Source organism: Hippopotamus amphibius, unplaced genomic scaffold (genome assembly GCF_030028045.1).
Source record: "Hippopotamus amphibius kiboko isolate mHipAmp2 unplaced genomic scaffold, mHipAmp2.hap2 scaffold_454, whole genome shotgun sequence".
Taxonomy (NCBI): Eukaryota; Metazoa; Chordata; class Mammalia; order Artiodactyla; family Hippopotamidae; genus Hippopotamus; species Hippopotamus amphibius.
In genome coordinates this window covers 8632-36448 of record NW_026648561.1, presented here as the reverse complement: position 1 = coordinate 36448, position 27817 = coordinate 8632, and the positions used below count along the sequence as shown (strand labels likewise).

General features: G+C 45.5%; 1 protein-coding gene across 1 annotated transcript; it reads right to left on the bottom strand.

Moving 5' to 3' along the window:
* On the bottom strand, positions 1-27509 carry LOC130843556 (tektin-3-like; the record flags this gene model as incomplete). The annotated part of the gene is made up of 7 exons (XM_057719766.1): positions 27484-27509; positions 17640-18247; positions 14766-14849; positions 9784-9854; positions 6289-6432; positions 3376-3598; positions 1-155 (listed from the first exon to the last, which is right to left on the bottom strand). Coding segments are annotated over exons 2-7 (1256 nt in total), but the record flags the coding sequence as incomplete, so codon positions are not given.
* Positions 27510-27817: the final 308 nt, after the last annotated feature.

Below are 27817 nucleotides of genomic sequence, written 5' to 3'. Positions count from 1 at the left end.
CGCAGCTGAGCCATGTCTCTGCAGAGCTCTGTGTTGGGCCTCCGCGTGCGCTCATCCAGCCTGGTCTGCGCCACCTTCAGGAAGGCAGACTTCTCCTTGATGGCCTTCTTAATGGACGCAATGGTCATCTCCGTCTGGAAGATCTCCTGCAGGGTCTGTGCCAGGAGAAGCAGACGCCCGAGGCTTTGGTGCCGTGCCCTCGACGGCCTGCTCCCCGACCCGCGCATGTGGTGCTGGGCCTCCCCCTCTGGTGGGAAGGGCTCCTGCCTGCAGCCCCATTCCAGGACCCACGGTGGGAGGTGCGGCCTCTGCTCCCACCCTCTGGAAAGCTGACCGGGAGCATCTCCTCCCAGTTCAGATGGCGAGCACGTACACCACAGAAATGGGCAAATGCTCAAATCCTAGCTTGCTTTCTTCTCTTCCCCTGGATCACCAGCTATTAGATATTTACTAGTACGCATTTGTATGTGGCTCTGAGGACAGGGAGATGGGAGCTTTGAGGGTCCGCACGTTCCTCTCACAGCAGTGCATCCTTGCCTCTTAATTTTCCTGCTAGCTCTCCTCACTAATCTCACAGAGATGCCTTCCTGCCAGCGGAGGATTTGCCTTGAAGCAAATCCTGGTCGAGCTTTGGGGTGTCTCGCTTGCAAGGGAGGAGCACTGGCCATCTGGTAACCCTGATTTTAAATTTGTTTTTCCCTAAAGAAGGTCCCCGCAGTTACATAAACCTGAATCCCTCCCTGGTTCCTCTTCCTCCTCTGACAAGGGAGCCCCTTCTTGTTGTCTGAAAACCCTTCCTTCGTCTATGACCTTGACCTCTGCACCCCCATTTCTCTACCCGCCACATCACTCTCCACTTTCCTGTGGCCTGGAGACGCCCCCAGCCATCACCCTAATTCTTCTGAAACCTCATGCCTCTCCCACCTCTCTCTCATCCAGTCCCACCCGTCACTGCCCAGCTTGTACCTTCCCAGCCTCTCAAGTTCACTGCTGCATGTGGTCAGCAATGGTCTTGCCCGCTCCCTCCCCTCCCCGCCCACCTAACCTCACGGTGGCCACTGTATTCTGTCTCTGGCCCTAGCTTCTCTGGTGAAATCACACTGTCAGAGTCAACGATGAGCCCTCACCAGGGTCTCCCTCCCCTGGAAACCCACGCCTTGCTTATTTCTCCAGCCAACTGCTGTCCTCATCTCTGATTTTCTCTCTAACTCCTTATCCTCCCTCCGGTGTGAGGTGCTGCCCTGGACCCCTTCTCTGCTGCCTCCTCTCTCCCTGCAGAGACCTCCTGTAGCCACACAGCTTCAGCACCTGTGAAAGCCAGGAACTCTTCCGTCTGTCAGTTAAGCCTTGCCCTCTCTTCCAAGCTTTCAGCCACCTGCTGAAAATCATCACATTGTTCCCATCACCAAGGCCACCCTCCAGGGCTCCCCGCTCCACGAGGCCACCCCCATCTCTCACCACTGGAAGTAACTGCTCCTTCCGCTAAATGAATTGAACCTTTTATGTGTAGCCCCAAAGGGTTCTTTCTGCACTTTTCTAATGGAACTTATTTTCTACATATGTGTCTTGTCTCACAGAAGGTGGCAGGGTCAGTGTGTCATCACATGTACACGCCCCAAAGCACCTAGCACGGCCCCTTGAACGTAGCTGTTATGAGCTGAATTCTATCCTCCCCACCCAAAAAAATTCATATGTTGAAGTCCTGACCCCAGGACCTAGGAATGTGATTGTATCTGGAGGTAGAGCCTTTAAAGAGGTAATGAAAATGAGGTCATTAGGGTTGGTCCTAATCTAATCTGACGGTGTCCTTGTGAAAAGAGGAGATTAGGAGACAGCCAGGCATGGAATGGAGACCCCACGATGCTGCTGGGAAACGGCGGCCGTCCACAAGCCCAAGAGAAAGGCCTCAGGAGAAACCAACCCTCCCGATAACCTGATCTCAGACTTCAGCCTCCAGGACCGTGAGAAAATAAATTTCTGTTGTTTAAGCCGCCTGGTCTGTAGCACTTTGTTATGGCAGCCCGAGCACACTAATACCATAGTAAATAAAAATCTGTTGAGCAAAGGGACTCCGTCATGTCAGGCTTCTATTGATAAAAGGCCTTTCGATGGCCTCTCACTGCCCACAGGACGCCTTCCCGTCCACGATGTCCGCGGTCTGGCTCCAGCTGCCTTCCCAAGCTTCTCTGTCTCTCTCAGGACGCACACCGTCAGGGCCAGCCAGACGGGTCTCTTTACAGACCTGACTCCGCCTCCAACTGGCTGCCTCCCGAGGCTCTGTTCCCGCTCCTGCCCCACCTCAGCGTCCACGCCTTCCTCCAAAGTCCCAAGACCATTTCTGTATCGGTTACGTGGCAGCCACACTCTGTAATCGTCTGTTGTTTCTCTTTGTGCAAGAGGTTTTCATATTATGCATACCTTCTCCACAAATGTAAGCTTCCTGGAACAAAGGCTGCATTTTATCCTTCTCTCTGCCCTTCACCGAGGGTAGACGCTGTCTGACCCAACGAATGTTTGGCGCCCAAAGAAGACGCCATGAGAAGGAAAGGAAAAGCACTGCAGCCTGGGAAAACATGGTGTCCTCAACTGGATAATATCTCAGAGCAACACGGCCAACAGCCTAAGGTTCTTAACAAGAGAAACGAAACTACTCGGTATTCTGTCATAACCTGTGTGGGAAGAGAGTCTGGAAAAGCCTGGATGTGTTATAACTGAACCCCCTTGCTGAACACCTGAAACAAACACAACATTGTAAATCAACTACAGCCCAATATAAAATAAAAATAAAGAAACAAGAAGAAAAAGCTATCTGTAGCATAATCCACAGAAAAAGAGTTCCAAGAGCAATACTAAACGAAGCAAGAGCTCCTTGTTTATCTCAAAACCCACGAATTCTGCCTAAATCCTTCATTTTATTATCCTGTAAAACACTATATGTAAAACACTTTAAAAAGTTCAATATCAGAAACATTTTGAACCCCCTAATAGTTTCCCGTATTTGGTTTTGTATTCCAGAAGAAAAGGGCCTGAAATAATTTAACAGAAAACATCCCTCCCATATGCTCAAATAATAAAGTCACTTCCTAGTCGCATACAGTGATTCATTAAACTTTAATAATAATATTTTTGTTTCTATTAAATACTAGGAACCTTTCATGACAGAACATTCTTTGTGTTCTCAAAACCGGTGGATTCCAATTTCATACTGACACCTGGCTACCTGGCTGAAATAAATGGTGTGCTTTATACCGGTTTTCATTTTTCTCAGTCTCTATGGCCAGGAAGTCACGTGCCTAACAGTGGAGATTTGTGGTCCCAGGACCCCCTGCTCTGTCTATCCAGGTCAGCTGCGGGGGCCCCCTGCGCGTGGCTTACCTTTGCGAGGTGAATCTGAATCTTATTTTTAGCATCTGCAGTCTCGGCAATGCGGTTGGTGAAAGCCAGGTTCACTTTGTTGAACTGATTCCACATCTCGTTGGCCGTCACCACCAGGAGGTTCTGGATGTCGTCTCTCAGTTTCCCAGAGGCAGCTCGCTCACTCTGGGAGCGAAGGATGTTGTCGTCCGTAAATTTGGCCCAGGACTCGGGCACTGAGACCCTGAAGAGAAAGGAAATTGATTCGGGCAATTGAAACAGTGATGAATCAGCCTAGACAGTCTGTAGGCAACCGCTCACCCTGAGAAGGAAAAAACCCCAAATCACTTGACCCTGGTTAACGGCATGAAGTGTAAACCTCAGAGCAAAGCTGCTTTTAAACTTTTCTTAATTGCCCCGTGTTTTACTGCTTATTCTCTATAAATCCGCAGCATAAATTACGTCCTCCGCCAGCGGGGAAGGGGGGAGATGAAGGGCATGGGTATGCCCATTCATCAGAAATGTGTCTCACCTGCCACTAAGCATCACGGAAAAATATTCAACCTCAGGACTAATCAAAGAAGGACTAATGAAAACAGCATACTAACAACCCTTTGTCAGGACAGCAAAGCGTGAAGAGAGTGATCACTTTCTGGCGAGCATGTTTAGAAAAAGATTCCCTCCTCCTGCAGGTAGGAAAGTTGAATTGGTACAGCCATGCTGGGGAGCAAATGCATATAACTCAGAAATTCCACTTTAGAAAGTGTTTCTGTTGAAATTAATTGACATATAACATGCTGTTGGTTGCAGGTGTGCAACATAAGCTCTGATTTATGGACACATGACAAGGTGGTCACTGCAGTAAGTCTAGCTAACATCCGTCATCACAAACAGTTACAAATCTTTTCTTGAGGGAGACTTTTTGAGATCTACTGTCTTAGCAACCTTCAAATACGCAATACAGTCCTGTTAACCAGAGGCTCCATGCTGTGCTCTACATCCCCAGGACTAAAAATTCGGAATGCCTCCTGAATTTGCACGTCATCACTCTGCAAGGGTCCTGTTAACCTCTGTATCAATCCACTTCAGACACTGATCCTAAGGAAATAACTCAAAGATGTCTATGTGAAGATATTCATTTTTAGCAACACTTATGCCAATCCCTGAAAAACCAGAAACACCTTAAACTGTCCCAAAGTCAAGAAAAAGTTGAGTGAATTATAGTACCTTTAAAAAAGTAATCCAAGGACCTCCTTGGTGGCGCAGTGGTTAAGAATCCGTCTGCCAATGCAGGGGACACGGGTTCCATCTCTGGTCTGGGAAGATCCCACATGCCGCGGAGCAACTAAGCCCGAGCACCACAACTACTGAGCCTGCGCTTTAGAGCCCACGAGCCACAACTACTGAAGTCCACGTGCTGTCACTACTGAAGCCCGAGCGCCTAGAGCCTGTGCTCCACAACAAAAGAAGGCACCACAATGAGAAGCCCAAGCGCCACAACGAAGAGTGGCTCTCATTCACCACAAGTAGAGAAAGCCCAAGCACAGCAACGAAGACCCAATGCAGCCAAATTAATTAATTAATTATTTAAAAAAAAAGTAATCCACACAGCATGCAAACTCATGTTGCAGAAGAATATTTTCACAATGTTTTTGACATATCCTGAAATGAGAAGTCAGACAGGCTATACAAACAGTGCAGGTGTAATACCCATCCTTAAACATAGAAATCGGTATCTACGTGAGTGGAAGAATACTGGAAGGACTGAGGGTAAACTGTTAACCCTGGGCCCCTCTGCGTGGTTTCTTTGCTCAGTGGTGTAACAGGATATCAAATGAGGTGCTTACCGTCAACTAAGGTTTTCACTCAGGCCACGATGACCTACAATAACACCCTATATGTTCCATACCCTGACGTTGATAAGAGACGGCTGGGAATTCATGCTGGAAACAGAGGAGGCCCTTTATGCAGGACCAAGCAGTCAGACCCAGGGTCTGAATCTGATTCACACCTGAAGAATCTGAACCACAAAGCCGGTCCGTGCTGCGGCTCCCATTACAGGAGTGCTAGGAGAGGAGCTGCTGTGGGGTGACCAGCCCCGCAGGAGAGCATCCACTTGGGAGTCCCTTCAACAGGGGGAGGGGCCATGAGTGTGGGAAGGAGCCCAGGAAAACTTTTGGGGTGATGAAAACATTCTTCAACTTGACTGTGGGCATGGTTACACAGGCAAGAAATCGGTCAAAACTCATCAAAATGTACACTTACACCAAATGCATCTTAGCATAGGTGAATGTCACATCAATCAAGCTGATTTTTTAAAGTGCTCTACGTCACTACTTTTTCAATGTTCTACATCACAATTTTTTTTTTGATATTCTACATCTCATCACCAGAGATGAGATGTGAAAGCCATAGGACTATTTTCATACGATGGGAAAGAAAGATAACACAGGGTTATCAAGATGCAGAGAGACAGGCCCTCTCATAGAGAAAAGACCATCGACACACGATCGCATCTGGGGGCCTGGCAAACAAACCATGGACAGGGCAAGTCTCACACAGGGTGGTAATAAATTATTCAACATTCAGCTGTTTTCTAGCTTGTACCCGCACCGCCACCCCACGTCCAGGGCATCCGATACACTGGTAACATTTTTTCTGTATGCTCAGCTCTGTTTTCTAGGTTTTCTGCCTCAAGCAGGTGCTGTTTTCATAGTTAGAAATATAAACAACAAATATTCTTTTACACGAGATTACAGGACGCAAGTGACGGCAGAACACGCGTGCTTACCGAGGACCTGTCCAAAGCAGGTGTGTCTTCCCTTTCCGCACCCTCCCATGACTGCCCATTTACCTCTTCGCTGCATCCTTTGGAAAGGAGAGAGGATGAATGAAATTCCGGGGAGATCGCGGAGGCGGCGCGCGCCTACTTACGTGGCATCCACCCTCTCCACTCCGCGGAAGGAGCTCACGCCAGCCGACGTGTTTCGCAGGTGGTGGCATTTATCGTCGATGCGGAAAGCTGCCTGCTTGTCACTCAGGTCCTTCTCCAGCTCGTGCTGGGAGGCCCTGTTGCCTCTAAAACACAGAGGGGAGGTGGAGCTTCAGGCTTAGGGAACAATGTCACACGAGGAAGCGTGCCTGCCCTTGCGGGTGGGGACCGCACCCTCACCCCCACCCGTGACTGCGCTCCCGGTCTCTCCTCCTTCCCACAGTGTCCAACTTCTCCACTACAAAGAGCTTCCCCTGGAGACGCCCATACGTGCGGGCGATGAGAACCCTGCCCACACTGCCCCTTCCACGGGCGGAAGATGTGTAGACGCGCAGAAGTTGGTATCTGCAGCCCTCCAGGCTGGGGCCCATCTTCCTAGCACCCAAACCGCTCCAGACGGGACACTGGTTTGGAGCAGGCTGTCCACATCTGTGCCTCCCTTTCCGTCTTCCTTTTCCTCGTCTCCGTCCTAACCTCTTTCTCCTCCATTCCTAGAGGGCAGTTCCCTGCAAAGTTACGAGGCATTCACAGCCAGCCTCCCTCCAGCTGTAAATGACCTCCGTCTGTGGCCACGCCAGGCCTGGAGATAGAAACCGAGGGTCTAAATGAACCTCCCCAGCAGGAGTCAGTGTGCCGGAAAGAGATCAGGAACTGGCGGGCCCCAGGCTCGTGCTCCAGCAGCCACCCTCCTGGGAAGGAAGAGGCCTTGGTGAGCTCTGAGATGCACGGCGTTCCTAACCCACCAGGCACAGAGGGGACCCGGCAGGCAGCTCAGTCCCAAAGAGACGGGCCCGTGGGGCAGGTGTGGGTGACAGGTGAGGCACATGTTGACTTGTGGAATAGTTCATTCCACACACAATTACAGAGTGCCTACTCTGTGCCTGTGACGCGTCACAGACAAAGCAAACGCCTCTTCCCTAGAGGAGCTTACGTCCTACAGGGAGGTGACGGCAGTCCCCACAAGCAGTAAGCAAATCCTGTGGTTTGTTAGCAGAACAATGCAGAAAACAAAGCAGGAAAAGGGGGCCAGGAGTGTGAGGGAGGATTTTACATAGGCTGGCCGGAGTAGGGCTCCTTGAGGACATGATGCTTGAGCCAAGACTTGCAGAGGGAGAGCGAGACCAGGCAGGACCCTGCTGGCCGCTGGAAGGTGTCAGATTTCCCTCTAAGTGGAATGAGAGGTCACTGACCTACAATCTTAAAGGATCATTCTAGCGCGGGGTTGACAACGAAGAGCATGGGACAGACAGACCCCATGAGAAGACCAGTGCGGTTACCCAGGTGAGACATAGCGGTGGCTTGGACCAACAGGGCGGCAGTGAAGGAGGTGAGAAGTGCTTTAAAGATGGAACCAAGAGAATGTCTAGGAGGTCGGACCTCAGTGAGAAAAAAAGAAAAGCCTAAGTTGAGTCATTGGAAGTGCAGGACGCCATCCACAGAGGGGGGCAAATCTATGGATGGGTGGGCTGGGGGAGGAGACGGAAGGACTTGCTTAATGTTGGAGTGTTTATTAAACATCCAAGCAGAGGCACCGAGTGGGTTGTTGGAGTTGGAGAGAAGGGTCTGGGCTAGAAATAAAAACTGGGGAGGCAGCGGCATCAGAGGGCATCTGACTGAGCCACGGGACCGGATGATCCTGTGTTCCCGGCGCCCACAGTGGTCTCGGCAGAGAAAAGCCACTCAGGAAAGCCTGCGTGGAACTGAACCTGCTAATTCTCTCTAGCTCGGCCTGTGCCCTTGGGGTAACCTGCCTGAGCTCTTTGTTCGGTTGTTTGTAAAGTGGAAATGAGGATGGCAGCACGCAGGTCGTCGGCATTTTGTGAATTCTAAATCAGTGTCCGTGTGCAGAGGATGAAAGGAGAGCAAACTCCCTCCCTGCTGCTTCTGAGCTCAGGTTGCTGGTTTGAAACTCTGAGATGTGAAGACCTTTCTCATCTCTGGTCTGGGACCAAGATGCTCCCCTCCAAGCTTCCTCTCTTGGGCTGACACCCTTGACCTCCTCTGACCTGACCTCAGAACCTCCTTAGGAAGGTCTTCTATCCATCCACCGTCCAAGGCGGGAGAGATCTAGGCCACCATGTTGGTTTCTAATGAGAGTCCATCCTCAGCTGAGATCCAAGCTGGTCTCATCGATTCTTCCTTCATGGTTCCTCCCCAGACAAGTGGAGCTGAAAACCCCCCTCCTATCCCCTTTGCTGGACCAGGCCCAGTAACCATGTTAGGATCCTGGCCCCCACAGACCCCCAGAGACACCATCCCAGGAAATGAGATGGGCATTTTGCCCAATGTGTATTAAAGAGCAAAGAACATGGAAGACGGGCAGCAGATTTTAGATTATGAAAAAGAAAATGAGGATTAGGAACTGGACCAGAAGAAAACAGAGCAATCATTGGAACCACATGAAACTGCTTCTGCAATTCCCAGGGAGCAGAAACCAGAAATTAATATGAGAGCTCCTATGTCTTGGGAACTAGCATGTCTTGTATTTATACCTTAAGTAAACTGTCCAGTTAACTAAGCCATGGGCAGTCGGTCATCCTTCACCAATCTTTAGCTATCCTCACCAATGTCTGAATTAAGGAGCCCTTCCAATCACGGCTTGAGAGAGATCTCAGCCATCAGAACCTCACCAACCTTCGCAGCATCAATCCTGGTGGTCAGCAGACTGAGTGAGAAGAACCACCACCTTTAGAACTACCTACTCCTTTGGCTGCAGCACACGGCACCCCTGACAACGTCAGTATAGGCAGAATCATTGTTTCCTTTGTGTGGCATATTCGCCACGACTTCTCTCCATGGCCGTCACCAAATGAATGTTGAACAATAGCTTTTCTACGCTGACAGCTGTTATCATTGCTTCAAACCCTCCTTTGACTATTATTCTTTGCCCCCAACCCCCACCATAAATATTAAGTACCTACTATCTACTATTGCCAAGAGAAGAAGAATTTGTGTTCTGCTAGAGAGGAGGATAGGTGAACAACTGCAAGGCCACAGGTGCAGTGAATGCAATGATATAATCACAGCACCAAGGACCACGTATCAGAGTTGCCAGGAAACCAGAGAAGGCTGAGCTTTTAAGGAGTGGAAAGTAAATATAAAAGTGTGCCACAATTCGTTGCTTTTCCAGCTGTTGGGCAGGACATGTACAAGTCAATCTCTCATCAAAGAATAGGAGACTTTTGAGTTCAAAGAAACCTTAGCCACACTTCAATTGAGGAAGGAAATCCTCTCTGAACCACTGCAAAAATTATTTCGTAAAAGTAAGTACCCCAAGTACTCATCTTAACCTCTAAATAAAAACATGTATGTGCGTGTGGACGTGTGTCTTTGTATGAGAAGTCCTTACACAAGAAGCTAAGAGAAATCTGACTGGGAAGCACGGAAGTATCATTTCATGGTAGATCTTTAATTGTATAGAGAGGTCAAGCTCTTACGCTAGTTGGGCGATGGCCTTGTCCAAATGCAGCTTCATTCTTTCTTGACAACACAGAATAACATCAACTTCCTATTCAAGTGAGAGAAAAAAAGCCACGTTAATGTTTTGATTATTGAACATAACATTCAAATGTAACAAAACATAGATGAAGGAAAACTTTATGTTTCTGGGAAAATCATGAGATACGAGGGTGAGTCAAAAATTATCTGCACTCTGACTGCAGAATTTACAGAAGTTTTAATATAACTGGAGTGTGGATAATTTTTGACTCATCCTCATAAAACAAGAAATTACCTGTATGCCTCCATGATATTGCTGTATTAATATTAGATGGAGCTTCACCCTTTACAGGGCTGTAGGGAAATCAGACTATGGAGCAAGTTAGGACGGGGGTAAAATTTTAGGAGTTTTCTTTATTTTTTAATCTCTGGTCTTTAACTCAGTTGATCAGTCAAATTCTGGTGATGTGTAAGGTTAAATTTAATGAATGGCTTCTTCTATACTAAGTATTCTTCCAAGAAACGCAAATCTGGGCGGGAAAAGGACAGCCTAAAAGGCAATTGTCTCTGGCAGTGCATGCGACCTCAAAAAGACCCAGTTTTTTGTTCCAAGTGGAGGCCAACCTCCACCCTGGGAGGCCAGCTCTCCCCTTGTCCTGCGTCTGCCCTGCAGCCCAGCTCCTATATGGGTATTAACAAAGCTGCACTCTCCACGCCACTCTGCTTGACCACACACGTGGCACTGTGATGCTGTCCGGATGTATACACCGTGACATGGGTTGTAGCAGAGATTTTTAAAATAAATATTTACTTCCCTCTGACATTCATATTCACATTAGAAAATCTAGGAACCCAAAACAGCACCAAGACGACATTTAAAAAGCGCCAGTAACTGTCGTGACCACTTTCTCAAGTGGAAAGTGATCTGATACTGAATGTTGAACATGAAACCTGAACGCTTTCCCATGACATAAAACGATTCTGGGATGAACAGCCTCAAAAGTATTTAGACGCCACCAAAGGGGATGCCTTTTTTCAAGGTTTTCACAAGTCCAGCCAAATTGCCCTTCAGAAAAGCTGTATTTATTGACAACCAGAAATGAATGTGAGTTTCTTCACCTCACACACTCAGTGGACACCATGCTTGCTCTTAATCTTTGCCCACGTGACCAAACCCGCCCCCCGATAAAAGCACACTTGTTCAGATTTGCAGGTTAATAGTATGACTACGTATTTGTTCATGATTTGACTTTCTTCTTTGGTGAACCACTTGTTCGTGTGCTTGTCTACCTTTTCTGTTATGTTTTTCTTACTTATAAACGTTCTTATATTTAAAATTCAATCCTTTCCCATTATATGTCATAAATTTAAATATACACGTGTATATATATAACCAGTTTGGCCCTTGCCTTTATGTCTTGTGGGTGGTGTTTTGATATACAGACATGATTCCTACGATGTCAAACGATCACAAGTTCCCTTCGGGTTTCTGCCTTTGTTAATTCGATTTTAAAGTCGTCCTCACACCAGTGTTAATTATTACTCAAATATATAGTCCTCTTCTTCTTTCATTGTTTAATTGGCTAACATAAAAATATTATGGCTAGAGTTTATTTCAGCGCTAACCCTCCTGCCTGACTCTTTGTAACGCTGAATGGTTGGAGTAAATAAAAAACTAAATCCCCACAACACGTTATCAAGCCCCCTGGCCCTTACAGGCAGCAAGGATTTCTCACACGTTCTCACTGTAGCTTGTGCGTGTCTTCGATTTTTAGTGCTGTTCAGTCTTCATCTTTCTCTATGGCTTGGGTGTGTGTGTGTGTGTGTGTGTGTGTGTGTATGAGTGTGTATGAGTGTGTGTGTATGAGTGTGTGTGTGAGTGTGTGTGTGTATAAGTGTGTGTGTATGAGTGTGTGTGTGAGTGTGTGTGTATGAGTGTGTGTGTGTGTGAGTGTGTGTGTATGTGTGTGTGTGTGTGTGTATGAGTGTGTGTGTGTAGTTATTTCACGGAGGTGCTGGCAAAGGATACGTGGAAACTGCTTAGAAAACATCACTTAAAACCCCAAATCCCAGTGAGCTTTTATGCTATGCGTACACAATGCACAGAGAGGGAATTCCTGGAACTATTAGTGGAAAAAATTACATTTAATGAGACTTTCGCTATAAAAAAAATCCTTCAACACTAATTTTTATATTTGAGTTTAAATAATGTCATATGGTGAATGTCATGGCTGGAGGCAGAAGGCTTCGTGGGAAGAGGGGATGTCTGACAGCAAAGACTTCTGGAACTGTCCCCAACGCGAACTACGTACTAATCTGTACTCACACGCGGGGCTGGCCTGGAAGCGCCTCCGTGGACGCCCATGCAGGGCGAAGGCCTTATTCCCTCAATCGCCCGCGGGAAGAAGGTTTACAGGAAGGTGACGGGTACAGGCAAAGGGCAGAAGTGTGAGGAGAGCCCAGATGTAAGCACACCAATAGCTGCCACCTGACACCCAGGGAAGAAAACCCAAGAACCGCACCCTAGGAGCCTGGCAAGTGGCTCCCCCACTTCTGGATCCTGAACTCGGGGAGAAACAACAGGCCCCACGAATAAAAGGGTCACTCTAACTTCTCTGAATCTCTTGGAGTCTCAGTGGCCAAAACGAATACACCGTGGCTTAAGCTGGAAAGTGAGCAAGGAGTCGCATCCAGGCATCTGAAGAACCTTGAGTTAATCCCACGATTTGAGGAGGTGAAACCTTTGAGTAGCATCTTGTTCAGGTTCTCCTCTTGGGGGGAACTGTAGTCTCGGGATGGGGTGGGGGGCTAGGGGGGTAGAATAGAAAGTTCACAGCCTTTGGCTTCCCCTCACCTCAAGCAAAACCCCCCTTGTGGCCTCACATTCCTGGGTCTTGGGTGGAATGGTGGTTAAAGACACGTTCCGGCATCAGACAGCCCAGCCCCAGTGCTGGCTTTGCAAATGCAGGGACCAAAGGCGAGTTATAAACTAAGGGTGATAACACCTAGTTTTCTAGGCTACGGGGTAGATCATCACATGCCCTGCAGACAGTAAGCTCTCGATAAGGGGTAGGCCTTATAATGTGACATGGGTCATAGAGCATGACCTTGAACTTAATCCTCACACACGATGTGGGCTCCGCCCTCTCCTCAGAGGAATACCGGCCAGGTCACAAGAACCCTGAGTTCTAACCGCACACGCGGATGTGTGCGGACTCGCAGCTACATCCTGAACTGAGGATACACAATCATTTCTGGCACCTCAGTGTTAAACCCAGACCCTTCCAGCAGACTGCGGCTCTACGTATCCATGTTAACTGAGCCTTTTTAAGTTTGGGGAAAGTGGGTAAACTATCGCACTCTTAACAGATAGAATAGGCTACAGAAACCAAGCTTTAAAAATCAAACTGTACGTGCAAATGGGATCTGGGTAACGGCAAGGACCACCTATAGGAGCAGGCCCTCCATTTCTACAGACAGTGTCTTTTGGCGATGAGATTCTCAGATTCTCACTTATCCTGTCTCACTTATCCTGAGATCTGCACTCTCAGCATATGCTCTTGAGTCACTTGAAGTTGACCCATCAGCCAGCCGGCTGTGAGGGGACTGTGGCCCCACCACCTGTTTAGAGGCAGAAATCCCACAGAGGGAAGGCATTTCTTGCTACGGGTGATGAGAACCACGCCCCCAGCCATTCCTCCCATGTCGGTTCTTTTCACCACTGTCTCGGCGCAGCATCCCTCTGCGATGGAGTCACAGAACCCCTGACAGCACCATCAATAGGAAGGGGGAGGCAGAAGGCATCAGGGTCCAAATAAAGACCACTTTTGGGGGGGATGCAGAATGAAAGCTTGATAGAGGATCTGGGCTAAAAAAAAAAAAAAAACAGAGCCTGGGAAGGGTCCCAGGTACATAAAGGCTGAAATCTTTAAACATGGCTGGGGTCTTATGGGAAAGAGCCTAGGAGGTGAAGGTCAGAGAACTAAGGACGAAACCATACTGAACTGTGGAAGGTGAGAGAGAGCCTAGTGAGAGGACCAGCACCTTCGATCAGTTAGAACTCTAGGCTCCTAAATGGCAATTTGGCTGCATATCAAAAGCTCTCCAAACGCATAATGCCCTTTGACGCATCAATTCATTTTTGAAATGTATTCTAAGGAAATAATCAGAAATACATACAGTTATCAATACTATGCACGTGTGAGGGCAGGGGCCACATTCCCATCTCTGTACCTTCCCCTCAATTTGGCCGTGAACCTAAAAATGCCCTAAAACATTGTCTTTTAAAAAATAGCACTGCCTTTCCACATCTAGAAGAATAAACATCATTGAGCATTAATCCAACCAAAAAAGCACTATTCAAATTCATATATATAGTATAATTGGATTAGTATCATATAATTAGATTAGTGTAACTACTCTTGAAGATATGTCCGTGTGTCTTTAAGTTGGGTGATGTCTCCCTAAGTATGATTATTAAAAAGACTGAAATACTCTAAAAGTCATAGTCATTTCTGTCTAATTGAACTTCAGGTGATTTTTATCTTTCTTTATCCTTTACTGCATTTTTCAAATTCTCTCAATAAAGATCTATTACTTTTATAACCCCTCAAAATGAATTTTTTCTAAAAAAAGCAAACAAAGCCCTACTGGATAGCACAGGGAACTATGTCCAGTATCTTGTAATACACCATAATGGAAAAGAATATGAAAAATAGTATATATGTGTATGTATGTGTATATATATAACTGAATTGCTTTGCTATATACCAGAAACTAACACAACGTGGTAAATCAACTATACTTCAATAAAAAGATAAAATAAAATATATCGTTCCTAAATGCTATGAATATCTGATACTACAACTCCTTACTTGCGTCTTATCTTTACTGTAACATCATTTTTTGTTTCTATACATTAAACGTTAAAGCACGTCAGCAACTAAGTTTCTTGTTATCAAAGGATTTGCCCCACATTTACCGTCAGCAGCTCTGTTTCCACTTCATCGTGAACTAGATCGATTCCCATCCTCTTTTCTCGATGAAATAGACATTCTCGGGCTACCTATAGATACACACAAATAATGGAAAACACTAACACAAACTGACTGAAATCAGTGACTAGCACTTCTAACAAATCGTTTCTAAAACAAGTCAATAGATGCTCCCAATACTAACTTTTCAAACCATTTTGTTGGAAATCAAACCAGAAACTCACTGTGACGACTAAGTGAATCCCTGCTGCTCGTGAAAACATAAAGAGTTTGAAAAAATTCCTAATTTGGAAAGTTGACAGAATGAAGCAGATGGCATCTACTTAATCCCCACAAGTCAGCATCGGAGAAAATTATTTGGCACTGATTCCTTCTAGAGAAATAGTTCAATAACCCAAGTCATAGTCTTCAAGATGCGATTTCCAAAAATTTTCTGCTGAGAGGCGTGACGAAGAAACAAATGATTATTGAAAGGCACCAAAGTATTTGTGTAGCCAAAAATCAAGGTGATTGCTGTTAAAGCACCATTTATTGTTTTCCTAATTACAAAAATAATATGCAAACAAAAATAATGGCCTCATCCATTAAAGAGAAAAAATAGAAGCCAGAAACGAGTTATCCATACTCCTATGACAGTTTGTTTGTTTGTTTTTAACATAACGGGAGTTAAAGTGCCCTCATAATTTTATGTTTTTTGGGACTGATGTTAAATAGTGGACCTGAAATAGTCTTTGACACAAAGCACGTTAACGACTCCAGTGGAAAACAGCTTAGAGAGCCGACAACTACACCACGCACGAGAGGACATTACGTAAATGTTAAAATACTTTTTTCAAAGAGTACTTCATGACATGGGAGGGCTATGGTGTTAAATCTTTAAAAAGCACAAAAGAGAACCTGGATATGATGTCATTGAACAAAATCTTGAAGTGGATCTCTAAGAGAAGCCACTGCAATGAGGAGTCCGCACACCACAATGAAGAGGAGCCCCCGCTCTCAGCAACTAGAGAAAGCCCGTGTGCTGCAACGAAGACCCAATGCAGCCAATACATAAATAACATAAATAAATAAATTTATTAAAAAAAACTTTAAAAAAATAATAAAATAATATAATGTACACTTATTAGAAGATGAATTAATGGGTTGAAGGGAACTCTGATTATTTTAATGTGTATCAAGAAATTGCTTTCCAGGAAGTTTCTACTCAACCAAAGTCTACTAGCAGCAGATGAAGTGTCTGCCTTCTGCACGTTCGCCAACCCTCCACGTTACCAGTTTTCATTCTTGCAAATTTAATGAGGCAAAGATGGTTACTTCACTGACTTAGTTTGCGTTTTTGTTACTGAGTTTTAATATTTTCATCTTATATACAGTTGATCATCAGTATACCCTCTTCTGAGATGTATCTGTTCACGTGACTCTTCTAATTTTAATCAGGCTCCTCTGACACTGTGTTGATTGTAAACGTTTAAACACACAAGATATCTGGACGAAAACTGCAGAAAAGAAATTTAAATTATGCCCACCTCATTGAAAGCGGTCATCGCTGAAAGGAGTGTCAAGGGAAGCAACTGAATCTCCTTTGGAACTTCAATGAAAGGTAAGTGGCTGTCACTTCAAGGATTCTTTAAAGTAAGTGGGGGATGGGGTGGGATGTAGAATAGACCAGGAATCCTTGAAATGAGCTGGAGCTCAGAGAAAGTACAGAAGCACTTCTGATCCCAAAGAACAATTCATGGTGAGTTCATTTAAAAGAATACCATTAGCATTCTTTCGACCTCTCTCGGGATTTCTGTGATTGTGTGTCTTTGTGCGCGTTTGCGCGCTTGTGTTTAGTGGGAAGGAGGCACAATAAGACGTTACACTGTGCAGGGGTCTCCAGCAAACCCCTCAACCCGCTAGGCTCCTAGCTCCTGGATTCACTAATCTCTTCTACTACAGGTCCCATAAAAAAAGACCTGCTGAAAACACTTCTCACCTGGAAAATGAGTCACACAAACATGGAGAAAATGGTGTTAGCTCTGTCCATTCACTTACACAACGTCTCATATGATTTCTGTCATTTGCACATCTTCACATACAGGATGTCTTCTTCCAATGCTAGTGGGTGGGCTAGGGTCCGGGGGCCCATCCCACACTCAGAGGGTTAGAGGTAATTTGATCTGCATTCAGAAGCCTGGTCAGAGGCCAGCAACCAGCAACCCACTGAAAGGCTGCCTCCAAGACCGCCACTGGCTTAACCTCCATCCCATTTCTCTGTTTAATCAAACTCACTCCATCTCCTAAGAAGGTCTACTTTGATCACGGCCCTGTGCGCCAAAGTGGAAACACAACATGCACACAGAGGGCATTTCATGACACAGACGAAGAAAACAGTTTATCTTTTTCCTCTCGGCCAATGTTTATGTTAATCCAGGGACAGCCATGACCAAGCAGCCTATTTAAGAGAAGGGAAGATGCCATTTTCACCATAAAATATTGTGTGTCATAAGGGTGTCGCTTTAATTAGCCTCCTTCCCGTGCAGGATTCTATTTTTTTTTTTTTTTTTTTGCCATGCCACCTGGCCACGTTCCCTGACCACAGACTGAACCCACGCCCTTGGCAGTGAAAGTGCCAAGTCCTAACCACTGGGCCACCAGAGAACTCCCGGATTCTCTCTTCTTAAATGGTTGTTCTGTATAATGTGTGAAAAATGGCAATGATTTCGTCATCTCTGAAACCCGTTACAGATGTATTGGTAGGGGCTTAGCTTCTACAGGTGAGGTGAAATAGAATTCAATAGATAAATAACCTCAGAAATTCAACGAGTGGGTTATAATCCTAAAAATGCAGCGTCCTTTTAATAAGGTCTTATATTTACCTGAAGAGGGGCCTCTGTCTCCATCAAAGCCCGCTCCAATTTTTTCTTAACGTCGGTTAGTTCATTTGTCTCTCCAATCATTGCATCCAGCTCATGGGTGATTTCAGATTTCCAAAATCCTATGTCGTTGACGCGTTCCCCCAAGTTCTGGGTGGAGTCTGCCTGTGTTTTTCGCGTCTGTTGATATTTGTCTTGAATCAAGCGAGATGTATCTACCCTTAGCTTCTCCGAATTGTGTCGGGAGGTGTTGGATTCTTGAAAGTTGGTTAAGTTGGACCTGTACCAATCATCAGGAGTGTACCTGGTGAAGAGGGTGGTTCTGTTGGAGACAAAGGGCAGCATGGCGCTCTCGGATAGCCTCTGGGATCGGGTGCAGTACGGGTCCAAGGCTGGCGAGCTGGATGCTGCTCTGTAGTAGGTGCTTGGTCTCCAAGGCAGACTCAGGCTATGGGTGAGATTGTAGTGGGGGAAGCGGTCCCTGTAGCTTGACGCCACACTACTGATGGCTGGTAGGAAGTTGGTTGGCGTTGGTCTAGGGTGGGCATAAGTGGCCGTTAAAGTAGAACCTAGAAGCTCCATGATGCTCAAACACGACTCGTAAATCTCTCCTGTTTAAAAGGCGGGGGGCGGGGGGGGGGCGTAAAAATAGACAGTTACGTGAATTACTCTTTGGTGAAAACTTACAAATAAAAGGCCACACCTGACTGGCTATAAGCAGCAGTGTTGTCTAACACATTCGATATTTGTTTTAATTTGGTAACCACCTTTACTTGTGATAGCATATGTCGCATTTTTTTTTTTTCTTCTCTGTCTCTAGCTTGTCTTCAAATCACATTTTTGTAGACGGGCCATTTGAATTTTTGAAATGTTTTTTACATTATGAGACGTAACATTGTCCTGTCACAGATTCAAATTCAGAGCCTGAACTATGCTTTTCAACAGATTGGGGTTCAAGTCTTGCCTCTGCTGTTTACCAGCTGTGAGACCTTGTGCAAAGGACTTGACCTCTCTGTGCCTCTTCTCTACGTGGGGAGTCATTCCTACTTTGATTGTTACGAGCAGTATTAGCCGCAAGGCGGTGCTTGGCGGCACTCCCGCCCCGACCCAGCCTCCACCACGTCTTCCTAAATAAACACACAATCAGAGTAGCAACGGTGTGGCAGGTACACAAACAGGACTCAAGGAAGGACCTAGATCCCCTTTCCCTGGCAGCGTGGCACCTCGAAGCAGCTCCAATGTACACAGACGCGCCACAGCAGCCCCTGCAGGGCGATGAGGCCTGAGTAAGATGATGCTAAGTGTTGGAAGGCTGAGCACAGTTCTGAGCACACAGTAAACGCTCAATAAATGTTAGCTGTTAAAATTATTAGTGCAGAGGCGTATACACAGTAAAAGGTAAATATCCATTCTCCCCACCCGAAGTAAACGCCTCAGAAGTAGACACTGCGAATAGTTCATGAACAGCTGTATCTTCCCAGATTTTTCCTTTTCATATACCAACATATATAATATTTTTTAATCTATATCCCTCTCCCTATATACATATGCACAGAGCCTTTTATACAAAAACGGATTATCTTAATCATTATATGACTCATTCCAGAACACACATTCCTTTTTTTTTAACAAAACCCTTAGCATTTTACTTTCTTTTTTTTAATAAATGTATTTATTTATTTAATTTATTGGCTGTTTTGGGTCTTCATTGCTGCACAGGGGCTTTCTCTATTGATGCGAGCAGGGGCTACTCTTTATTGTGGTGCACGGGCTCCTCATTGCAGTGGCTTCTCTTATTGCAGAGCACAGGCTCTAGGCACATGAGCTTCAACAGTTGTGGTTCACGGGCTCTGGAACACAGGCTCAATAGTTGTGGTGCACGGGCTTAGTTGCTCCAAGGCACGTGGGATCTTCCTGGAGCAGGTCTCGAACCCGTGTCCCCTGCGTCGGCAGGCAGACTCTTAACCACTGCACCACCTAGGAAGTCCCCGAACATGCATTTCTGAAAATATATGTACTTGGGACCTCTCCCCCTGTTAAAGCATATAGATCCACTGTATCCTTTTTTTACCAGATGAAAGTATTCTGTTGTCTGGAATTTGGGGTCATTGTTAGTCCAGAAAGCCAAGGATGCCACAGACTATGAAATACATTTCGGCAACTAAACATCATTCTGTTTGGGGGTTAACGTCCATGGACCCACTTACTGAAGAGGAAAAACAGTATCAGATCTAATTCTGGAGGCTGCTCAGAAAAAACAAACAAAACCAAACAAAAAACAAACAAAAATGTTTAATGATTCTTTAAATAGCTGTTTTGATGCCATTGGTACCCAAACCACAAAATAATCTATTTGCAGAATTGTGGCCAAATCAAAATCCACTCGGACCGCATGTGACGAAACAGCTGCCCACTGCCACTGGTGGAATCCCACATGACCCCAGCCCCCCAGCACCTTACACTGGCCAAGCTTGGAGTACGATGGTAAAAACAAAAGCCTTGATAATCACCTGCCATTTGGCACCTCAGTTTGAAACGTGAAATGCTGCCAATTCAGAGTAACTTGAGACCTCAGGGTCCTCACGGCTACTTTAGTTTCAGCCTCTTCCCCAAGCCACATCTAGAAACAATCCAGTCCATTTTCTTTGCACCAGGAGCTTCGAGTGGGGTTGGACCACTCTTGCTTGGCTTTTCTTAGTTCCTCACAATGATGAATCTAAAAGCTAATGTCACCCTTGGTCCTTCAACCGCAGAATTCCAGGTGTAGAATTCCCACGCGTTTTGATATTTACTCAGCGCCCGCGGTGCTGAAACCTGGAGGCATCTCAATCCACGTCTACCAGACATGGAGCCATGCGTCATCTACTACAAGGGCTGGTGTGTGAAACGCAGAGGTTCACAGGCCGGAGGAGACACATGAATTGAGAAAATCGACGTGGTGTGTAAAAGCCTCCAGTGATATTTTTTAATTAGAGATGGGATATAATTTAGAATCTGGAATCTGAAGCATAAAGTCGGTTGTTTAAAAAGTTTCCAGATGTAGAGCTCCTCACATGTGGCTGTAAGTTTCACACGAGAGACGACATTCCACTGCCTCACATATTCCAGTATTCCATACTCCAGCTCCAGTAGGCCCTCTTAGAAGTCACTCAGGAAGACCAAGTAAAAGACAACAGCATGGCAAATGTCTTTTGTTTGTTTGTTTGTTATTATCGGTCAAGAAAATTGAGAAAACCATGGCCTAAGAAATACTTAACTCAAAATAGATTTCTACCTTCAACCAGGGTAGGGAAATGAAAACTAGACTTGGCCTCTTACATCTAAAAAACTAGACCAAATATATAAAACAACTGTTTTCACGCTGCACAGGACTCTGATCCCGGAGAGAAGAGAAACAAATAAGGTGAGTCCTCTGATCACCTGGAGGCAATTTCCAGAGTATGGGGAGAACAGATGGAAACCAAATAAAGCCTGGCAGCATTTGTGAGTTGAGGAGGAGGCCAGAATTTGGGGGAGGCTGAGACAGCACAAAGTTGTGATGCAGGATTCTGGAGTAAAATGAGTTATGCAGAAAAAGAATTCCATAAATCTATGCAGCACTTGGGTCTTTGCTGAGTAATAGGCTGTACATATATCAAGGGACATTCCACAAGCCTGGGCAGAGAATGATGGCAGTGTTGTTGAATAATTCCTAGAGCTCACAGAGGGCAGAGATATGTTCTGAACCCAGACCCGTCAGAGTGGAGAGTTGTTGACGATCACCTGGAGCAATCGATGGAGACCCCAGAGACCTTACACATTAGGATGGGGCCAGGGGCTTCCCTGGTGGCGCAGTGATTAAGAATCCGCCTGCCAACACAGAGGACACGGGTTCGAGCCCTGCTCCGGGAAGATCCCACATGCCGTGGAGCAACTAAACCCATGCGCCACAACTACTGAGCCTGTGCCCTAGAGCCTGAGAGCCACAACTAATGAGCCCATGTGCCACAACTACTGAAGCCACGTGCCTGGAGCCTGTAGCTCCGCAACAAGAGAAGCCAACATACTGCAATGAAGAGTAGCCCCCGCTCGCTGCAACTAGAGAAAGCCCACATGCAGCAACGAAGACCCAATAGCCAATAAATTAATTAATTTAAAAAGAATGGGGCTGACCTATCTCCAGAATGAAAGTACTAATGACTCTAGCAAAGCTTGAATATGGGCCTCAAAGAGCCCAAACTAATCCGCAAGTAAAGCACCTGCCAGCTTCAAGATGCTCAAATGTATAACATCACAATGTCCAGCATCCAATCAAAAACTTCCCGACATGCCAAGAAGCAGAAAAAAGTGACCCATAATCAGGAGAAAAATCAGTCAATGGAAACAGGCATACAAACAGCGGAGATGTGATGGCCCCCCCCCCCCCCCCCCCCCCCCCCCCCCCCCCCCCCCCCCCCCCCCCCCCCCCCCCCCCCCCCCCCCCCCCCCCCCCCCCCCCCCCCCCCTAGACAACCACGTACAGGTATTTAAAGGGAAACAAAAACATAATGAAGAGAGGCATGGAAGACTTGAAAAAGAACCAAATGAAACTTCAGGGATAAAACATGTAATACATACTTGCACAGTTTCACTAGATGGGATTAACTGCAGATTAGACACTGGAGAAGCAAAGATCAGTGAGCTCAGATCCAACCGAACCAAAGCACAGACTTTTTAATTAACTTGGAAAAACATGAAAAGAGCCGCATGAACCTACGGTACAATACCAAGTGGTCTAACATCATGCCCTTGGGGTGTCATATTAAGAGGAGAGGGAGACGAAATATCTGAAGAAATAATGGCTGCAAATTTCCCAAATTTGATGAAAACTATAAACCCCTGTGTCTAAGAAGCGCCACACACTCCAAGAGGATAAACACACATCAGTGCGTGTGTGCACATCACCATCACCACCCGCCTAGGTTCAGCATGATAAAACTGCTGCAAGTTCACAATAAAGAGAAGAAATCAAAATGAGAGAAAAAAGCACAATAGATAGAAAGGTACAAAGACAAGAATTAGGAAGACTTCTTGTCAGAAACTATGCAGGCCAGAAGACACACAACATCTTTAAAGGGCAGGAAGAAAATGTAATCCTAGAATTCTATTTCCAGTGAAAAACCCTTCAAAGATGAAGGTGGAATAACAGGGTTTTTATATAAAAGAGCAGAAGCCAAGAGAATTCAGCAGCAGCAGAACTGCACTAAAAGCATTGCTAAAGGAAATTCTTCAGGCAAAAGGACACTATACCAGATGGAAACTTGGATCTATGCAGAGAAATGAAGTGTCAGAAATGGTAAGTATGTGTGTGCTAATAGACAAAAAATTCCTTTTCGACTTTTAAATTTCTTTAAAAGATGGCTGCTTAAAGTAAAAATAATAAAAATGTATTGGGATGTTTATGATAAAAATAAAAGTAAACTATATGGTAATAATAGTATAAATGATGAGAGAGCCAAAACGGAAAAGTATTATTGTAAAGGCCTCACGACTAAAATGGAATAATGTTATTTAAACATATACTACAATAAGTCAAAAATGCATACTGAAAATGTCAGAGCAGCAGTTCTCAAAATGTGACCCAGGAAACCATGGGCTTGTCTAAGACCTCCTCTGCAGTGACAAGGCCGAAATTATTTTTATAGTAAATACCAGATGTGATGTGCCTTTTACACTCTCGTTCTCTCAGAAATGTACAACGGGGGTTTCCACAGGTGACATGATATGTGACATCACAACACGAGAACCCAGCTACTAAAAGACATTTTAAAGCTTTAACAAAAATGTAAAACAATGCCACTCTTCTCACTAAATCTGTTTCAGAAAACACCTTTTTTTGTAATGAAAAGTGTTATTTATGTTAGGTTGTCATGGTTATTTTTTAAAGTTAATATTTTTAATTTCCCAATTTTAATTTCTGAGATAATAAATATCAATAGATGTAATCTACATAAACGAAAGCTCTGTGTTCTTTGACCATATCAGAATTAAATTAGCAATCAATGATAGAAAGGTACTTGGAATATCCTCAAGTACTAGGGAACTAAACAACTCACTTCTCAATATCCTATGGGTCAATGAAGAAATAACACAGGAAATTAGAAGATATTTTGAACTGAATGAGAATAAAAAAACAGAACATATCAAAATTGTGAGATGCAGCTGAGTGTTTAGAGTGAGGCTTATTGCTTTAAATGCTTATATTAGAAAATAAGAATGAGCAAAAATCAATGATCTACACTTTCATCTTAATGGCTGGGGGGAAAAAAAGCAAAGTACACCCAAAGTAGAAAGAAGGAAATAATAAAATGTCAATGAAGTAGAAAATGAACAAATTCTTGAAAAGCAACGAAATCATAACACAAAAATTGATAAACCTCTTGTGAGACTGATCAAGATTTTTAAAAAAAGAGAAGACAAATACTTACTATCAGAAATGAAAGAGGGAATGGTACTAAAGACCCTGAAAACATTAGAAAGTTAACAAGGTAACATTACTAACAACCTTATGCCAAGGAATTTGACAACAGAGACAGAATTCTTTAAAGATACAAACAAACAAAACTGACTAAAGAAGAAACAGGAATCGCTGTATAGGAATTAAAGAAATTGAATCTATAGTTTAAAATCTTTCTTCAAAGAAAACTTCAGGCCCAGATGGGTTCACTGATAAATTCTACCAAAGTTTTGAGGAGGAAATGATATGTTTTTTGTTTCTTTGTTTGGTTGGGTCTTTGTTTGTTTGTTTGTTTGTTTGTTTTTGATATCAGTTTTTAAAACCCTATCACTGGCTTTCCCTGGTGGTACAGTGGTTAAGAATCCGCCAGCCTGTGCTCTAGAGCCCTCGAGCCACAACTACTGAGCCCATGCACTGCAACTACTGAAGCCCACGAACCTAGAGCCCATGCTCTGCAACAACAGAAGCCACCACAATGAGAAACCCGTGCACCACAACAAAGAGTAGCCCCCCTCACAACTAGCGAAAGCCCGTGCAGAGCAATGAAGACCCAACACAACCAAAAATAATAGATAAATAAATAAATAAATAAATAAATAAATAATCCTATCACTTACTTGGGTGATGTGCCTTTCACAATGTTTAAATTATTCTCTAAATTCTAACTCGGTCTCTTCCTAAGAGGCCCTGAGCAGCACATACTATGATCCTTAGCTGATGCTATAAATATCTCATATATGCAAGAAAATTAAACAAATTCTTTGGGAAGATGACTGAAAATAGCTGTGGAAAAGTTCATCCCCTAAATCATGCAATTGTTTTTTAATTATGCTTTTAGTCATGACCAAGAAGCATTTTAAGAAATGAGACCTGCTACAAAGTCAAATACAGTATTTGACTGTATTCATTGAAGGTGGGGTCAATAGTTATTTACATACCGGAAAAATGCTATAATAGTCTTCTATAAATATTAACATGCTAAAAATATAATTAATCACACAGAGATTGTAAGTACTGGAAAGTTCCATTTAAAACCCAAAAGGTGGCCTCAAGTTGGACATTTAGGCAAGACTTTAATATCATAAATATTTTAAGGCATAAAAACCTATAGATCAAGGACTTCCCTCATGGCAGTGGTTAAGAATCCACCTGCCAGGGGCTTCCTAGGTGGCATAGTGGTTGAGAATCCGCCTGCCAATGCAGGGGACATGGGTTCGATCCCTGCTCCAGGAAGATCCCACATGCCGCGGAGCAACTAAGCCCATGTGCCACAACTATTGAGCCTGCGCTTTAGAGCCCATGAGCCACAACTATTGAGCCCATCTGCTGCAACTACTGAAGCCGACATGCCTAGAGCCTGTGTTCCACAACAAGAGAAGCCATGGCAATGAGGAGCCCGTGCACCACAACGAAGAGTAGCCCCAACTCACTAAAAAGAAAGCCCGCGCACAGCAAAAAAGACCCAACACAGCCAATAAAATTAATTAATTAATTAATTTTAAGAAAAAAGAATCCCCCTGCCAATGCAGGGGACACAGGTTCCATCCCTGGGCCGGGAAGATCCCACATGCCATGGAGCAACTAAGCCTATGTGCCACAACTACTGAGCCCGTGTGCTGCAACTACTGAAGCTTGCACATCTAGAGTCCGTGATCCACAACAAGAGAAGCCACCACAATGAGAGGCCTGTGCACCGCAACAGAGAGTAGGTCCCCGCTCGCCACAACTACAGAAATCCCGCACGCTGCAACAAAGACCCAACACAGCCAAAATAGATAAAGAATAATTAAAAAAAATAAACAAAAACATATAGATCCTAGGCTGCAGAAGGCATGACAAGGACAGAACGTTTCCATGACTTGTTTCACATCTCGTCTAGGATCAGTGGGCCAGCACAGGCTTGAAAGAATCACACAAAACCCCTGTTCCTTTGGTCATATATATTTAATCCCTCACAGTTTCAAACTGGAGCAGAAATAAAACACTGCCCCTGACACAGTAATACGTACCAGACTTAGAAGAAATTACACCAGATTTCAATGTTTAAGTAATTTCTCTTTATGTGTGTATATTAAATAAGAGTGCAGGAAAAGTTGAATAATCTCTTCTAAAAAAAAGGCTTGATAAGGAACCCTCTTCATTGATGGTGAAAGTATAAATTACTATACATTGAAGAGCTGTAGGGCAGTATCTACTAAAGTTGAAAAAGGATATTCCCTATGACTCAGAAATTCAACTTTTTGATATGTATATATCTAAAAACACTTGTTTGCATACAATTAGAATGTACAAGAAGATGTTTCTAGTCATTTTTAAAAGAGAAAAAGCCTAGAAGTCCATCAACAGGAGTTTGCATGCATAATTTGTGGCAAATTCATGCAAGAATTGTCACACAACAGTAAAAAGCAATGAGCTACAGCATGTCTAGAATGATACCATGATATACAGTTTCTAAATGACACTATATATTGGTTTCTGGATAAATACCTAAGTAGTAAAAGTATAAAAATATGCAGTATAAGTAAACACTAAGTTCCAGTAGGTAGGGAAGGAGATAAGAGCGTGGGATTCCCAAAGGACACATGGGAGGCCTCTTTCCTGTCTGTAACGGTTTGTTTTTGTTTTTGTTTTTTTAAACAAGGTGTGGGTACATGCAGGCCTGAACATTTTATTTTGTGCAATATTTTCCTTTAAAAAGAAAAAAGTAGAATATTTTATCATATACCTGAAAACACGATGCCTATGAGTCAAACTCTCCGCTTGCTTTTGTTCACAATAACCAGATGAGTAGCTTCACCCATGTCTGAAAGGTTTATGTATCTACACCCCCATGAGCACCCAGGGAGACAACACACAGGGACGTGGTGTACACTGTCAAAATACAAGGGAGCGCTTCACAGCCAGCGCGAAGCAGAAGGGGCCGTGGACCAGAGGAGGATAACCGCCCTGACCTGAATTTCGGCAGCTTTTCCAACGGCCAGGGGCCGGGCTGTCCCGCGCCCCGCTCCCCGGGGCCGCACCTGGAGGACCTGGCTAAGGAAGCCGCGAGAACAGGGCGCAGGCCCCGGGCCCCGCACGGCGCAGCGGGTGAGATACCACACGGCCTAGGGTCTGGGGCACCGACGCCCCTCTCCGGGTCCTGCATTTACCAGCGCCTCCTCCATCCTCGAGAAGCGGGTGCGTGTGGGGGTGCGCGCCTGCGGGGCTGCCCCGGGTTTATCTGCAGTGAGGATGGGGAGGGGCGGGGGCGGCGATGCCAGGGTTTCCACGGCCTCACCCCGAATTCCGAGGCCAGACGCTGGAGTCCGCCTCGGGGCGGGGACGCTGCCGGGGTCGTCCCGGCGGCAGGCAGGAGCCCCCGGGGCCGCTCACCTGTCCGCGGGGCCCGGCGAGGGGCGGGGAAGCGGGCGGTGCGCGGGCGGCGGCAGCGCAGCACCCTCCACCCGCGGCGGCTCGGACCACCGGCCCCGCCCGGCCCCGCCTCTCCCGCCTGTGACGTCAGCGCCCGCGGACCACTCAACGGCCGCCGCTGCTGGCTCGCCGGCAGCCGATTGGCTGGTGCGGGGAGAGGCGGGCGGTTGCCGTGGACGCTCTGGCGCCTGGTAACCGCGGCTCCCGGGGCGGCTGGGAGGCGTGTAGGGGTGAAGGATTCCCCCGCCTCCCCTGCGGCTCCTGATCCGGAGCTCCCTCAGCCGCGCAGACCTTG